This window comes from Anolis carolinensis, chromosome 5 (genome assembly GCF_035594765.1).
Source record: "Anolis carolinensis isolate JA03-04 chromosome 5, rAnoCar3.1.pri, whole genome shotgun sequence".
Classification (NCBI taxonomy): Eukaryota; Metazoa; Chordata; class Lepidosauria; order Squamata; family Dactyloidae; genus Anolis; species Anolis carolinensis.
In genome coordinates, this window is record NC_085845.1 from 34,579,930 (window position 1) to 34,595,632 (window position 15,703).

Consider the following 15,703-nt stretch of genomic DNA (forward strand, 5'->3'; position numbering starts at 1 on the left):
TGTCTCTTTCTACAGAGCCATATAATCCAGATTATCAATGCAGAGCATCCACATTATCTGCTTTGAACTGTATTATACAAATCTATCGCTGGATCGATATTCTGCACTACTTCATATTACTTTAATACTACTTTAATTGCCGTGTTTTATCCTACTAGATCATGGGATTTAGTTTCTAGTTCTGCAGTAGAGGATTTTAATCCAGGTATGGAAATCGTGCAGTCTTCCAAATGCTATTTCACTCCATCTCCCAGCAGCACCTTTGTTGCTGTGTGCCTTCAAGTCATTTTCTACTTATGGTCCCTATGAAAAATACATCATAGACGTTTCTTGACAAGATTTGTTATGCCTTTGCCTCTCTTTGAGACTGAGAGAATGTGATTTTGCCTTAGGTTATTCAATGGGTTTCCTTAGCTGAGTGAGATTCAAACCCTGGTTTCCAGAGACTGAGGCCCATAATTCTCTATATCCCGGGATCTGATCCCAGATTATCTACTTTAAAGTGTATTATATGAGTCTCCACTGTCAAATAATCTGGGATAAACAGATAATTTGGGATCAGATTCTGGGATATAGGGCAGTGTGGAAGGGGCCATAATCTAATGCTCCAGCCACTACACCATGCTGGCACTCTTCCTATCCAGCATATCCAATGGTTGAGAGTACTGGTAGTTGCAGTGTGCTAAAATCTGGAAGGACACCTGATATTATACTGCTGTATATTGCAGAGACACCCCAAATTTCTGTAACGCCAAGACTATCTATACCTGTGATGACTCATGGGCCTTGTAGTCCTGTTCCTAGTACTATTGTGGCAGATGAAGATGAAAACATGGGGTTTTCGCCGGTTCAACAAGAACTGGAGTCTTTTCACCTGCCGGATGTTGATGTTTGCCCTCAAGAATTCAGTAAACCAGGCCTTGGGCAGTACTCCCCTCCGTTTCCCAGGAAGGAATTTTATTCTAAAGACAGGGGAGTCAGAGAAGCTAATTGGAGAAGCCTAAGAATCGCTGCCAAACAAATGGCTGATTAGGTCTGCTTCCCTTGGGAAATTCTAAGGAGTCTTGCATCTGGACAGAGTTGGGTTTCGCTTCTCGTTCTCTAGGGAAAGAGTTCTGTTGGCGGGAAAACGAGACCCAATATAGGTGTTTGGCGCGAGGGATTCTTTGCGGAGTCAATTGATCAGCTTCAGGAGAGAGATCGTGTGTGGACTTCGTAATCCCAGTTCCTTGCTTCCCGGATCAAGCTTCAAGCCTTGCCCTGCCTCGCGGTTTTACCACGGATCCTGCTTCATGCTTCATGTTTTGCCTTGTCTCCAGTCACGGACCTAGTCGAGAATCAAGTTTATTTCCAGCCTTGTTGTCAAGCTTCATTGGACTCTAAGACTCAGTTATTTCCCCACACTATTGCTTGGCAAAGTGTGTGTTTCGGTCAAGTGGATTAAAACTTTGAACTCTAATATCATTTATTGGACAATACATTTTTGGACTATATTTGACCTCATTTGAAAGGTCTGCTTCTGAACTATATCCTTCACTTGTTTTTATTGATTTTATATATTTCCTTAATAAAGATATTAGATAGAGACTGGCCTCTGTGTAAGGTTATTGGTGCCCCGCTGCCAGGGTTCTGACAATACCAGGCTTCTAACTGGAGCGAATTACAGGGCACGTTCAACGCCTCTGTTTAAGGAGCTCCACTGGCTGCCGTTTACTTTCCGGGCCCAATTCAAGGTGCAGGTTATCACCTACAAAGCCCTAAACGGTTTGGGACCCACCTACCTTAGAGACCGCATCTCCCCCTACGAACCCGCACGTTCTCTTCGCTCGTCGGGGGAGGCCCTCCTCTCGCTCCCACCACCCTCGCAGTCGCGGTTGGTGGGGACAAGAGAAAGGGCCTTCTCCGTCGTGGCCCCCCGGCTTTGGAACTCGCTTCCTAGAGAGATCAGGCAGGCCCCCACCCTCCTCTCCTTCCATAGGAGCTTAAAAACCTGGCTCTTTCAAAAGGCCTTTGATACTTAATCTGGTGTTGGACTGATCGATCTGCCCATTTTATAATAGCCCCATTCTTGAGGTGTTGCCAATGCTATATTGCATTTTGTCCATTTTAACTGTGAAATTACCTTCCCCATTTCGGCCCATTTCGGCACATGTTGCACGTTGCCTGGGTTCTATGAATTAGTCTCCAGTGTTAATATTGTATGTTTTATGTTGATTTTAACGATTGTTTTTACTGTAATTGATGTTTTTATTGGATAACTGTTTTATTGCTGTGTTTTGATATTTGATTGTTTTATCGGGCAAGGCCCCATGTAAGCCGCCCCGAGTCCCTTCGGGGAGATGGGGCGGGGTATAAAAATAAAGTTATTATTATTATTATTATTATTATTATTACCAAACCATAGTACAGTCATGAGGAGCATACCCTGTACTCATAGGAGCTCTCACCCTTTCTGGCTCCAGATCTATTCTGTACTGCTATGATTTAAGGAAGTTACAATGTTTCCCTCTATCATAAAAAATTATTATTAGAGGTAGTTTGCTGCTGACAACTGAACTGGAACATCATGTCTAAGGTAACATATCTCATTAAGAAGCAGAAGGCACAGGACCACAATATAACACTTGAATCATTTCTGTTGGTAATGCTAATATTAAAGTTAACAAATGTTATTTGAATTATTTGCTCAGTCAAGGATATGAAAGGGAATGCAAACTGTGTGTGCATTTAAGCTTCTGCGTAAACTTAGTTGACTTTCAGAAGTCATTTCCGGCAGACAACTATTTTCAAATGAGTTTAGAAATGTATAAACACTCCAAAGTTATTTGTTTTTGCAGATGGCCACATATTAAAGTCCTACACTAAAGGAGCAAGGCACACTTTTTTTAAGAGCACTTATTTCAATGGCACCCACACCGTCTTTAAACTACTAATGGAAACAGAAGGACCATTAGCAGACCGCCCACACTGAACTGTCACAAAGTAATTAGAAAATCCACCACTTTCCATCACAAGGAAAAATACCAATTTTTAAGCTTTTCTGTGTGTAGAGAAAGGAGTGAAGCCGATTTCTGCCCATCTTTGAAATCCTCCAGTTACTACATGCTGCAAAGGAGAAGTCCCATGAGCAACCACTGTAAAAGGTTCTGTGTTGTTTGATGCGCTCTGTGGGAGTCCATCTTTGAAGTGTGTAGAAATTGGTAGAAATGAAGGAAAAATTCCATATGATGAGGTCCTAAGTTGTAGCTTCTTTGCCCTCATCCAGTTTGCTTCTGACAACAGATATGAGTTCATTATGGAGAAGCTTCCTAAGAATCGTATAGAAAAGGTAAAATATTAGTGACACCAAATCCCAAACCCCTGGATGATGTCTCTTAGAGTTTTCATGTTGATGTTAAACTGGGTCTTGAGAAATCCAACAGGCCAATGCCAGGACACTGAACAGGAGTCCCACTACACTATCTTCTGAGTTTTCCCTCCTGGAAGCAGAACAGTGTACCAAGTCCCATTTCTGGAGAAACAGTCCTGAAGGATACCACATAGAATCATAGAGTTGGAAGAGACTAAGTGGGCCATCCAGCCCAACCCCCTATCAAGCAGAAGGAAAATCACTTTCAAAGCACCCCCGAGAGATGGCCATCCAGCCTTTGTTTAAAAATCTCCAAAGAAGGAGCCTCCACCACAGTCCAGGGCAGAGAGTTCCACTGCTGAACAGCTCTCACAGTGAGGAAGTTCCTCCTTATGTTCAGGTGGAATCTCCTTTTGATGGCAACAAAATATACTGAGACATCTAACAGGACCAGCAAGGATAAACTCCCTTATTGCAAAGCTCATTATAATCCCCATCAATCCGTAGAAGCATACAGCTTCTGTCCAACTACTTCAGAAATCTGTAACCAAGGCAAGATACAGATTTTATGGATTATAACAGCATGTTCTTTATAGAGGAAAAAACTGTATGCGATCACACGCTTTTTCATTATTAAACATGCAGACAGTTATTTTATAAGTCTGCCTCTACAAGCAAATCTTGGCATTCACAGAGCCCAATTCTCCAGGTCAGATTTTTGGACTACTCTTTTTTTTCCTATCCCATAATTTTTACACTCTATGTTGAAGAGATATTCTACAAAAATACAAAGACTCAACACATTTGTGACATTTATAAAAAAAAATCTTTCTACTCTAACTATAGGTAAAGATAAAAGTTTTCCCCTGACATTAAGTCTAGTTGTGTCTGACTCTGGGTGTTGGTGCTCATCTCCATTTCTAAGCCGAAAAGCCGGCGTTGTCCATAGACACCTCCAAGGTCATGTGGCTGTTATGACTGCATGGAGCACAGTTACGTTCCCGCCGGAGCAGTATCTATTAATCTCCTCACATTTGCATGTTTTCAAACTGCTAGGTTCGCAGAAGCTGGGGCTAACTGCCCACCCCGCTCCCCAAATTCGTACTGCCAATCAGTCGGCAAGTTCAGCAGATCAGCGGTTTAGCCCACTGTGCCAGCAGGGGCTCCTGAGGACTCTAACTATACTTCAGGAGTATTTACCAAAACCTTTGTACAATGCTTACATTTTGGAAACAAGAGCAGGTAAGCAAATTTGTATAAAAATATAACAGAAAGTAGCATTGAAGATAATTTCAGTGTGGTTCTATGTAAAATACATGCTTATATTAAAAGCAAGAGCACCACTAAACAGCTGAACCATAACTTGATATTGTAACAGACAAGCACCAAAAATAAATGTAATACATTTGTCCATAATTCTTCTGGTAGTTTGAGCATTCTCTATTTACCAGTCCTAGCCTCCAAACTGTAATCTAAAGGTTTAGAGACAAAATAATTAGTTTTCTTATCTTCCTTCTGCTAAAATGGTCTGCTTACCAAAGTCTTCTTTATTAGTATTATTATGTCATGCCTCCCAAAATAACACAGAACATATTTCAAGAATTCCAAAAAGCTAAAATATTCCAGACTCATAACTGATGCTGATCTGCATCAAAGGCAAAACTGAACTACAACGGTAATAGACTACACTGGAATTTATAGCTGTCATATTTTTCCTCCTAGGCCAACCATCTAACTCAGTGTATTTATGTTGCACTCTAGCACTGAAACACCTTTTCACCCAGCACCACACCAGAGTCCAATAATTCTATCTAAAAATGTTTATTAAAGAAAACAGATAAATGGAAAAAGGGGCAAGTCCAAAAGGGTCAGTAGTATAGAAAGTACAAAATAGCAGTAATCCAAAAATGCAAAGGTACATAAAGTCAAGACAACCAAAATCCACAGCAGTTCTTCATACATAAATCCATAAACATGAAAACAGGAACTTTTGCAAGGTAAACCCTTTCAAAAAACAAAGGCATGAACCAGAACAGGAAACTTGAGAACACTTGAATCAAAAATTTGAGAGCAGAGACAGGAAAGCCATCCCTTATGGTAATGTTGTCTCCTCTGAGAAGAAGCCCATACCACTTAATTAAGCCTGTCCAGGTACCCATAAAATCATGCCAAAGACACCTGGCCTTGGAAGTCTTCTCTCGGATTCTTGGAGAATATGACATTTGTCTATATTTCACTCCTTGCGTTCTCAGGCCTAATCTAGTTTCCCGAAAACACTCCCCATTGGCCCAAGGCATTTTCTCAAGGGAACTGGAACTTTCCCGTTGCATTGAAATGAGCACAGGAATCCACGACATCAGTCTCATCTGCCTGCAGCTCTCTCCGATCAGTCACAGACTCCTCACTTTGAAATCCATCATCCCCCTTATTCTCAGACCCATCATCAGAAAAATCTTCTGCTGCTGGCTGAGCTACAACAATTTATAACAAAACTATATTATAGAAATGCATTTCCACATAAGGAAAATATAGTTTTCTATTAAGCACCTGAATTATCTATCTATTACAGAATTAACTGGAACCATCCTGCTAAGGACATCCAGCCTTCCAATTCCCTCTCATTCATCAAACTGTGCTGGCAGATTGAATTAGGATCCCTGCCAGGGAGTTGTTTATCACCTCATAAAGAGGATAGGTAATTATCAGCATCGATTTGAAGTTTAACTTCAATAGAATTTCACCATTTAGATAATGAAATGTTTGACAGAAATAATAACAGCTGGGTAAAATTGGGCACAGTCTATACATCTAAATACATTTGAAATGCTTGATGTAATCTAGCATATAAGGATGAAGTATAGTCTTATGGGTTTCCACATCATTGTCTATAAAAGCACCAGATGGATATATGTAACCATCTTCTCCCAACCTTTTACTACAGTAATCATTCTCACCTACCTAAAAATAGTGTTATCAATGTAAAGAATAACAAATTACTCTGGAAAGGGAGTCTGAGATTCTAGATCAGTTACTTAGAAGTGGGGAAGACAGTGTCCTGATCAACAGGGGAACAGACTTCCATCACTCAAAGTAGCTTCTACCCAATAAAACAGGACTGGGAAACATTCACAATCCCGAGGTGTTCGTTACACTATTGAATACATAGTGGTTGTGAATCAGTTGTGAATGTAGAACTCCAGCTTAAGGTAAAGGTAAAGGTTTTCTCTTGACATGGAATACCTTTACCTTCCCACCAGAGTGGTACCTATTGATCTACTCACATTTGCATGCTTTCGAACTGCTAGGTTGGCAGAAGCTGAGGCTAACAGTGGGAGTTCACCCTGTTCCCCGGATTCAAACTGCCGACCTTTCTTTCAGCAGCTCAGCAGTTTAACTCACTGTGCCACTGGGGGCTTATACATTAATAAATGCAACCATGAATTCCATCTCATAATACTAATTCTTTTATGAACACTCATAATAGTGGGGTATTCACTGACTATACAAATGGCTAAGATCTCATCTCACCTTCGAAGCCAAGCAGGGTTGGTTCTTATGAGCACTTGGATTGGAGAACGTCAATGAATACCAGGTGCTGTAGGATATATTACAGAGGAAATACCTGGCAGAACTAACCTATGGATATTCCTGTAGAAGAAAATTCTATGATATTAATGGCATTCCCTTGTATTGACAGGCAACTTGAAAGCACATACAGAGAGACAGATTAATTCTTCTACATTTTTCATAGCTGATTCAATAGAGCTTATAAAACAGAACCCAGTCTGCCAGCACCACAAAAATCCCAATTCCTTTTATGCATGGACATAAAAGCAAAAAGTAAAAAAGAAATTATTGATCACACTATCAATTGATTCTGCCTGCTGTTGATGTGAGAACAAAGAGCATCCCTCTGCATGTACCATACATACTTGCTGTTGCCATACTTGCTTTGTTTAAATACCTTTACCTCCACAGGCACCAAGAATGACACTGAAGATGCCTGAAATACCTATATGACCCTGTTTGTGCCCAGGGATGGATGTTGACTCCAGAGTCAGTAAGCTGATGAAACCACTTTGTGTTTTAATCCATGTTATAAGACAGCCATTATTATTATTATCATCATTATCATCATCGTCATCATCACCATCAGATCCTCTGAAGATGCAAGCCACAAATGCAAATGAATTATCAGGAGAAAATGCTGCTAGAACACGGCCATACAGCCTGGAAATCACACAACACCTCAGTGATTCCAGCTGCAAAAGCCTTCGACAGTACATTACTACTAATAATGACAATAATAATAATACCCTGTTTTTTCTCTCCACAAAGAAGTCTCAAAGTGGCTCCTAAAGCTCCTATTTAGGGATTTTTGTGTGTGTGTGTGTGTGTGTGTGTGTGTGTGTGTGTGTGTGTGTGTGTCAGGAGCGACTTGAGAAACTGCAAGTCGCTTCTGGTGCGAGGGAATTGGTTGTCTGCAAGGACATTGCTGGAAGTGTGATGTTTTACCATTCTGTGAAAGGCTTCTCTCATGTCCCTGCATGGGAAGCTGGAGCTGACAGACAGGCGCTCACCCCGCTCTCCGGATTCGAACTGCTGACCTTTCTGTCAGCAGTTCTGCCAGCATAAGGGTTTAACCTATTGTGCCACCTGGGTCTCCACTATTTAGGGATGAGGGGGGAGAAAGGGATTCCCCACCTTGAACAGTTCTTTTAAAGTTCAGACTAAATCTCAGAACGGATTCACTACCCCATTGATATGAAAGCTGCCAGATCACAATGTTGTGTTCCCCAGTAGAGGACTGTTAAACATGCATTGTCAAATATTTTTTGCATTTCTGCAAGGGAAAGATAGAACATCCTCCAGTGCCATTGAGTCCTGTGAACAAGGCATCTTACCGAATTGTGTCATAGGAAAACAAGGAGTGATTTTGAATTAATTGTGATGTTTGGTGCTTCTTAAACCTTTACTCTCACCACAGGCAAGTTGTTTGCAAAGTAAATTGCTTTCAGTTATTTATTCAAAGACATGCTAATCACAAATCCTTTTAATGACAATATAATTATTGCCACCACATTCCATGAGACATTTTACAGAATTTACTGTGTTTTGAACAAATTTATACAAACATTCTCAGGCTTATGCCATCATAAATAGAGTTGAGTCCAGAATAATCTGCAATACAACAGGGAGAGCTGATAACAATACATGTTTGAGGTAGATGGGACTCTATTTCCTACCCACTATAAGACAGCAATGAAGAAAGAAATTGAGAAACTTGAAAGGTGTGGCAAAGAAATGCTGTCATTGTCTCTGCTAAAAGTCTCAGCACTCTATCCTTGGCTTCACCATTTCAATTTGACTAAACTACAGGTTCTTCCAAAAACCTAGCAGTTCAAAAACATGCAAATGGGAGTAGATCAATAGGTACCACTACAGCGGGAAGGTAATGGCGCTCCATGCAGTCATGCTGGCCACATGACCTTGGAGGTGTCTAAGGACAATGCCGGCTCTTAGGCTTAGAAATGGAGATGAGCACCAAACTCCAGAGTTGGACACGACTAGACTTAATTTCAGGGGAAAACCTTTACTTTTACCTGAACTGCGGGTTAAGCATCCCTTGTCCAGAATTCCCAAATCCAAAATACTGAAAAATCCCAAAGTGTTCACATAGGACATTTTTGCTTTCTGATGGTTTACTGTGCATAAAATTTGGTTTTGTGCACAAAATTATTGAAATATTGCATAAAACTGCCTTCAGTTTGTTTGTTTTTAGGTTAATCTTTGTTCTGCTTTTAAATGGTGGCCTTTTATTTTATCTCATTATTATGCTATTGTGTACAAATATATTTTACTCTGTCTTAATATTATTTGTTTGATGATGTTGTGTTTATGTGTGTATTTTATTTTGTTTTATTGTGATTATCTAGGCTTGGCCCCATGTTAGCCGCCTCAAGTCCCTGCGGTGAGATGGAAGTGGGATACAAAAATAAAGTTGTTGTTGTTGTTGTTGTTGTTATTCAGGTAATGTAGATAAGATGTATATGAAACTGAAATGAATGTTACACTTGTGCTCCTTCTCTAAGACATCCTCTAAATACAGGTATTCCAAAATATTTTTAAAATTTCAATATACTTCTGATCCTAAGCATTTTAGATATGAGAAATGCTTGGGACTTGTGTAAGCTTTATTTTATTAGTTCAAGTTTCCACTGTAGTCTAGTTCTGAAAGGGAGCAAAAGCAGCAAGACAAAGGGCATGCAGTTACAGAATTTGCAACCTCTTTGACAACTGAATTTATGAAACTGCATTATATTGTGTCTGTGCCTGACCATTAGCCCGGTTTACTATTTTCAGCTTCCTTCTCTGCATCATAGAAAACAACATCTCCCAAATTCTCTCTAGCCTCTTAAAATCAGGTCTAATTTCTGGAAATGACAAATTGTAGTTTGAAGTTTAAGTGCAATTTGCCCCCACTTTTGTTTTACAATGTTTCCAGCGGCACTAATGTTATTCTGGGATGTCAATTACAACAACCTTATGAACTGGAACAGATGCAATCTAACAAAAATACATGTATGAGATTGAAAGAGGCTTTGAGGACACTGGTACTAAATATGGAGACAAATCCCACCAGCCACAGCTAGAATGGCCACTGGTCAGGGTGATGGAAGTAACAGATTAATAGATGTCATCATTAACATATTAAACACAAGAGTAGAAAAAGAACAAATAAAACTTGACACTAACCACAGTAACAAAGACACACTGAGGAGCACCAACAGCACCATGCAGTTGTAAATGTGTTTTTCCTGTACAACACAGCAGGGTAATTGTGAATGCTTCCTTCACCTGTGCTCAGAATACTCATATAATGGAAACACAATACATTCATTGTTGTGAGCAAACTGTGTGTGTGTGCAATGGACAGGAGGAATATTTTCGGACTTTAGTTCCCAGAATCTCCCAGCCACCATGGACAAGAGCTTAGCAAAATAACACTTTCGGGGTTACATCACCCAGAATCCCTAGGCCATAAAGGCAAGAGCTTGGTAAAAGTTTCTTTTTAGACCACAGCTGTCAGAATACGTCACCAATGTGAACGTGCACTTGGGAATTTTTTCATATTGGGCCAAGACTCCCAGAATTCACCACGGAGCACAGCCAGAGCAGTTGGTAGGGGAACCAACTCTCAGACAGTTCTATCACCCAGTGAATTAACTCATGGTATGGTAGCCCCTGGTAGTGTAGTGGATTAAAGCCTTGTGACTTGAAGGTTGGGTTGCTGATCTGAAAGCTGCCAGGTTCGAATCGGGCAGAGCGTGGATGAGCTCCCTCTATCAGCTCCAGCACCATGCGGGGACTTGAGAGAAGCCTCCCACAAGGATGATAAAAACATCAAAACATCCGGGCATCCCCTGGGCAACGTCCTTGCAGACGGCCAATTCTCTCACACCAGAAGTGACTTGCAGTTTCTCAAGTCGCTCCTGACATGAAAAAAAAAACTCATGGTATCACCCAATGGACCTCCTTCCAGACCAGACCACAATATTGTTTCTAAAATACCAGAAAAAAGTTAAAAAAAAATTTAAGCAGCAGCATGCTTGTAGTGCATAAAGATAAAACCACACCATTGGAACTGAATAAGGATGCCAGCTCTGATCGTGCATTCTAAGGTTCAAAAAGTAAATTGGAATGGATTTTAGGCTTGTACAATATGTTAATACAGTACATGTAAGCTGGGTTTACAAAGAATGTTTTGAGGTTGTATCTAACCATAGGGACATTCTTATAGGAAGCAATACATTTTTGCTGAAACACTGCACAAAATTTTTGTAGACAGTCATTTTGGTCTCACTCCTTGTAATGGCACTCTGATGGTGTCATCCAATGTGATTTGCACACACACATACACACACTCACCCATACCCTCCTAGTTGCACACCACTACTCTGGAGAAGTATTTGGGAAAGTTACTTGAGGATGGCATTTTTCAGAAGACCTTCCTCCCAAAGCATAACAAATTGCTTTTCTAGATTAGGATTTTCAGAATCCTGGTTGGTTGTGGGGAAGTGGGAACTATAGTTCTCCAGAGTAATCTTCTGTTGGGTTTCATCCCTGGACTACACAAGTTTTTTGTGTCATCAAGTTTCCAGTCCTCAATGAGTAGCTAGGCTAGAGACAGGGCTAAGATGAGGGATTCCTTCCCCACATTCCTATGCATGTTCTCCCAAAAAGGGCTTTGTCTTTCCTCCTCCTGCTAGCCACCATCTCTTCCTCCCCTTTGATGACTTAGCAATTGGATCATTGTGCATTTTCTGGGCTGTATGAGCCAGAAGCATTCTCTCCTGACATTTTGCTCACATCTATGGTAGGCATCCTCAAAAGTTGTGAGGTATTTTGGAAAACTAAGCAAGGGAGGTTTATATATCTGTGGAAGGTCCAGGGTGGGAGAAAGAAGTTTGTCTGTTGGAGGCCAGTGTGAATGTTGCAATTAATCACATTGATTAGCTTTAATGACTTTGCAAGCTTCATTCCTGCCGGGGGGGATAATTTGTTCTGAGGTGTTTAGCTGCCCCTGATTGATTTGTGTCTGTAATTCCTCAGAACAAAGGATTTCCCCAGGCAGGAATGAAACTTGCAAGGCCATTAATGCTAATCAAAATGATCAGTTACAACATTCACACTGGCCTCCAACACACAAGACTTCAGTCTCCAATCCTGGATCTCACACAGATATATAAACCTCCCTTGCTTAGGGTTGTATGTTTTTCAGGCTGTATGGCCATGTTCCAGATGTATTCTCTCCTGAATCTTCTGGAACATGGCCATACAGCCCGGAAAACATACAACAACCCTGTGATCCCGGCCATGAAAGCCTTCAACAACTCCCTTGCTTAGTTTTCCAATATACCTCACAACCTCTGAGGATGCCTGCCATAGATGTGGGTGAAACGTCAGGAGAGAATGCTTCTGGAACATGGCCATACAGTTCAGAAAATGCACAACAACCCAGTGATTCTGGCCGTGAATGCCTTTCTACCTATGAGGATGCACATTTTGCCTTTTTAAACTTCTTTAGAAGATCAGATTTAGTAAGCTAGTTAGCTGAAAGACCTTTTCTATCAAGAATGTATTTCTTTTACTTCAATAAATATTTCTGAACCTAAAGTTCTGACTCGGCAATCCTAAACCATCCTAAGGAATATAAGCTTATCCCATCTAATCACACGTATGTTTCTACTGGTTATAAAGTTTACTTCTGGTACTCCACTATATTTATGGTGGAATCATCCCAACTGAGGGTTATTTTGAGCCTAACAGCTCAGATTCTGCCTGCTCTTGTGGAGTGGGGCTGGGCTTCTAAGAGTGCATCTACACCAGGCATAGGCAAACCTTGGCCCTCCAGGTGTTTTGGACTTCAGCTCCCACAATCCTTAACAGCTGGTAGGTTGTTAGGAATTGTGGGAGTTGAAGTCCAGAACACTTAGAGGGCCAAAGTTTGCCCATACCTGGCATAAAAGGTAAAGGTTTCCCCTGACGTTAAGTCCAGTCATGTCTGACTCTGGGGGTTGGTGCTCATTTCCATGAAGAGCCGGCGTTGTCCGTAGACACCTCCAAAATCATGTAGCCGGCATGACTGCATGGAGTGCCGTTACCTTCCCACCGGAGTGGCCGCTCACGCCACTTCCGGGGTTTGAACCTGGGACCTTTCGGTCTGCAAGTTCAGCAGCTCAGTGCTTTAACACACTTCGTCACCGGGGCTCCTTATATCTGGCATAGAAACATACAAATCTTTTCTCTTTTTCTTTTCTTCTTCTTGCCCTTCCCAAATGTATCACATAATAATATTATTAACAATAATAATAATAATAAACTTTTATTTATACTCCGCCACCATCTCCCATAGGTACTCGGGGCAGCTTATAAATAGCACATATGGTGCCACACCACATATAAAATTCAGCATATCAACATTAAAATACAATAATATATTTAAAATCAGACATATAAAATTGGCAAAAATATAATATAGCAATAATCATTAATTAAAAATCCATGCAATCAATTTATTTTATTTATTTATTTTTCAAACTTATATGCCGCCACTCCCCTAGGGCTCGGAGCGGCTTACAAGAACCAGCTAAAATCAACAATTTAAAAAACATCTTAAAAATATCTTTAAAAACATCTTTAAAACATCCTAAAGCACCTTTTAAAACATCAACAACAGAACTCAAAAGGCTGTCGAAACAGGTGTGTCTTACATGCCCTGCGGAAGGCCAACAAGTCCCGCAAGGCACGAACTTCAGGTGGCAAGGTGTTCCAGAGCGATGGCGCCACTACTGAAAAGGCTCTGCGTCTAGTTGCTGTTAGACGCAAGGTCTTAAAACTGGGGACCTCCAACAGGTCTTGGTCCTCAGAACGGAGGGATCTCTGGGGTTTGTAGGGGGTGAGGCGGTCCCTCAGGTACATCGGCCCTGGACCATGTAAGGCCTTGAAGGTAAGCACCATCACTTTGAAAGTGATCCGGTGCTCAATTGGTAACCAGTGCAGCTGCCGTAAGATTGGTGTTATGTGGCATCTTATCGGGACTCCCGCAAGGAGCTGGGCAGCTGCATTTTGCACCAATTTGAACTTCCGGATCACCGACACAGGAAGGCCAATGTAAAGGGCGTTACAGTAATCCAGTCTTGAGATGACTGTAGCCTGGATCACCGTAGCCTTCCTTCTGGCTGCTACCTTTAGGCATTATCCAGAACTGGTTAACAGAAGCACACATCTGGCCACTCTTTGTGTCGGGAATTAAATCACAACTGCTACATTGGGTTCTTCTGCCAACCTAGCAGTTCGAAAACATGCCAATGTGAGTAGATCAATAGGTACGGCTCCGGCGGGAAGGTAACGGCGCTCAACCCCCCCAGAGTCAGACATGACTGGACTTAACGTCAGGGGAAACCTTTACCTTTACCTACATTAGGTTACTGTGAGTTTCCGGGCTGTATGGCCATGTTCCAGAAGCATTCTCTCCTGATGTTTTGCTCACATCTATGGCAGGCATCTTCAGATACCTCACAACCTCTGAGGATGCCTGCCCTAGATGTGGGCAAAATGTCAGGAGAGAGAATGCTTCTGGAACATGGCCATACAGCCTGGCCAAAACTTGTGGGAACTGTAGTGGACTCAAACAATGATGGATCCAGACCAAACTTGGCACAAATACTCAATATGCCCAAATGTGAACACTGGTGGAGTTTGGGGAAAACAGACCTTGACATTTGGGGGTTGTAGCTGCTGGGTTTTATAGTTCTACAATTGGGCCAAATTTCCCACACAGAACTCCCTCGTGACCCTCCCAGGGGTCCCAACCCCCAGGTATAGATGCTGTAACCCAGGCATGGGCAAACTTGAGCCCTCCAGGGGATTTGGACTTCAACTCTCACCATTCCTAACAGCCTCAGGCCCCTTCCTTTCCCCCCTCAGCCGCTTAGGGCTCAAGTTTGCCCATGCCTGCTGTAGCCTCTTAGTAGATAAGGGGACCTTCCTAGGACCTTGTGTCCTCACCGCCCATCCAGTTGCTGGAGATGTTCTGGAGCATGGTGAAGGGGACGCAGAAGAAGGCGATGAGGAGGTCGCTGAGCGCCAGCGAGCAGATGAAGATGTTGGTGACGGTGCGCATGGCTTTGCGCCGGGCCACCACGGAGAGCACCAGCCCGTTGCCGAACAAGCCCAGGGCGAAGATGAGGGCGCAGGTCAGGACGAAGGCCAGCTTGGCGTTCCCGGGCAGCTCCGGGATGTAGACCAGCGGCTGGAGCCCGTAGCGCGCAATGAACTCCTCCCGGGTCACATTGTAGGCTTTCAAGAGCCGCGCAAACTGCGCCGGGGTGATGTTCAGCGCCCGCATCCTCCGGCGGAGAAGGATCCTTGGGGGGAAGAACCCTGGGAAGAAGTCCCGGCTTGCTTCAGAAGGAAGGGGGAAAGAAAGTTCAGGCACATTCCCCCGCCAGCATTGTTTCCAATGAGACAAAGCAGCCCAAGACGCTCCGGGTAGAATTTATGGATTGCGCTCCCGCCTCTCCAAAGCCCAGGCAGAAGAAGGAGAAGAAGAAGCCTGCGCCTCGCCTCCCCTGATTGTCCCGACGCTCAACCAATCCGCGAAGAGAAAGGACCGCTTCTCTCCCTTTCTTTCTTTTTTCCAAACGATCGATTATTCAATTTAGCACAGTCTAAGTGATACATTTGGGAAGGGCAAGAAGAAAAGAAAGAGATAAAAGATTTCACACACTAGAATAAAACTGAACTATGGGGAAAAAAATGTAAACTCAAACAGAATAGTAACAGAACAAA

At 42.3% G+C, this 15,703-nt stretch overlaps 1 protein-coding gene across 1 annotated transcript in view; it reads right to left on the reverse strand.

The window, feature by feature from the left end:
• The window catches only part of qrfpr (pyroglutamylated RFamide peptide receptor), a 46,106-nt gene extending 30,655 nt beyond the window's left edge, over positions 1-15,451 (reverse strand). Inside the window, exon 1 of the mRNA XM_062983604.1 lies at positions 14,921-15,451. Coding sequence (XP_062839674.1) covers positions 14,921-15,260 — 340 coding nt within the window. The 5' untranslated portion in view covers positions 15,261-15,451. The remainder of the gene's footprint in view (positions 1-14,920) is intronic.
• Positions 15,452-15,703: the final 252 nt, after the last annotated feature.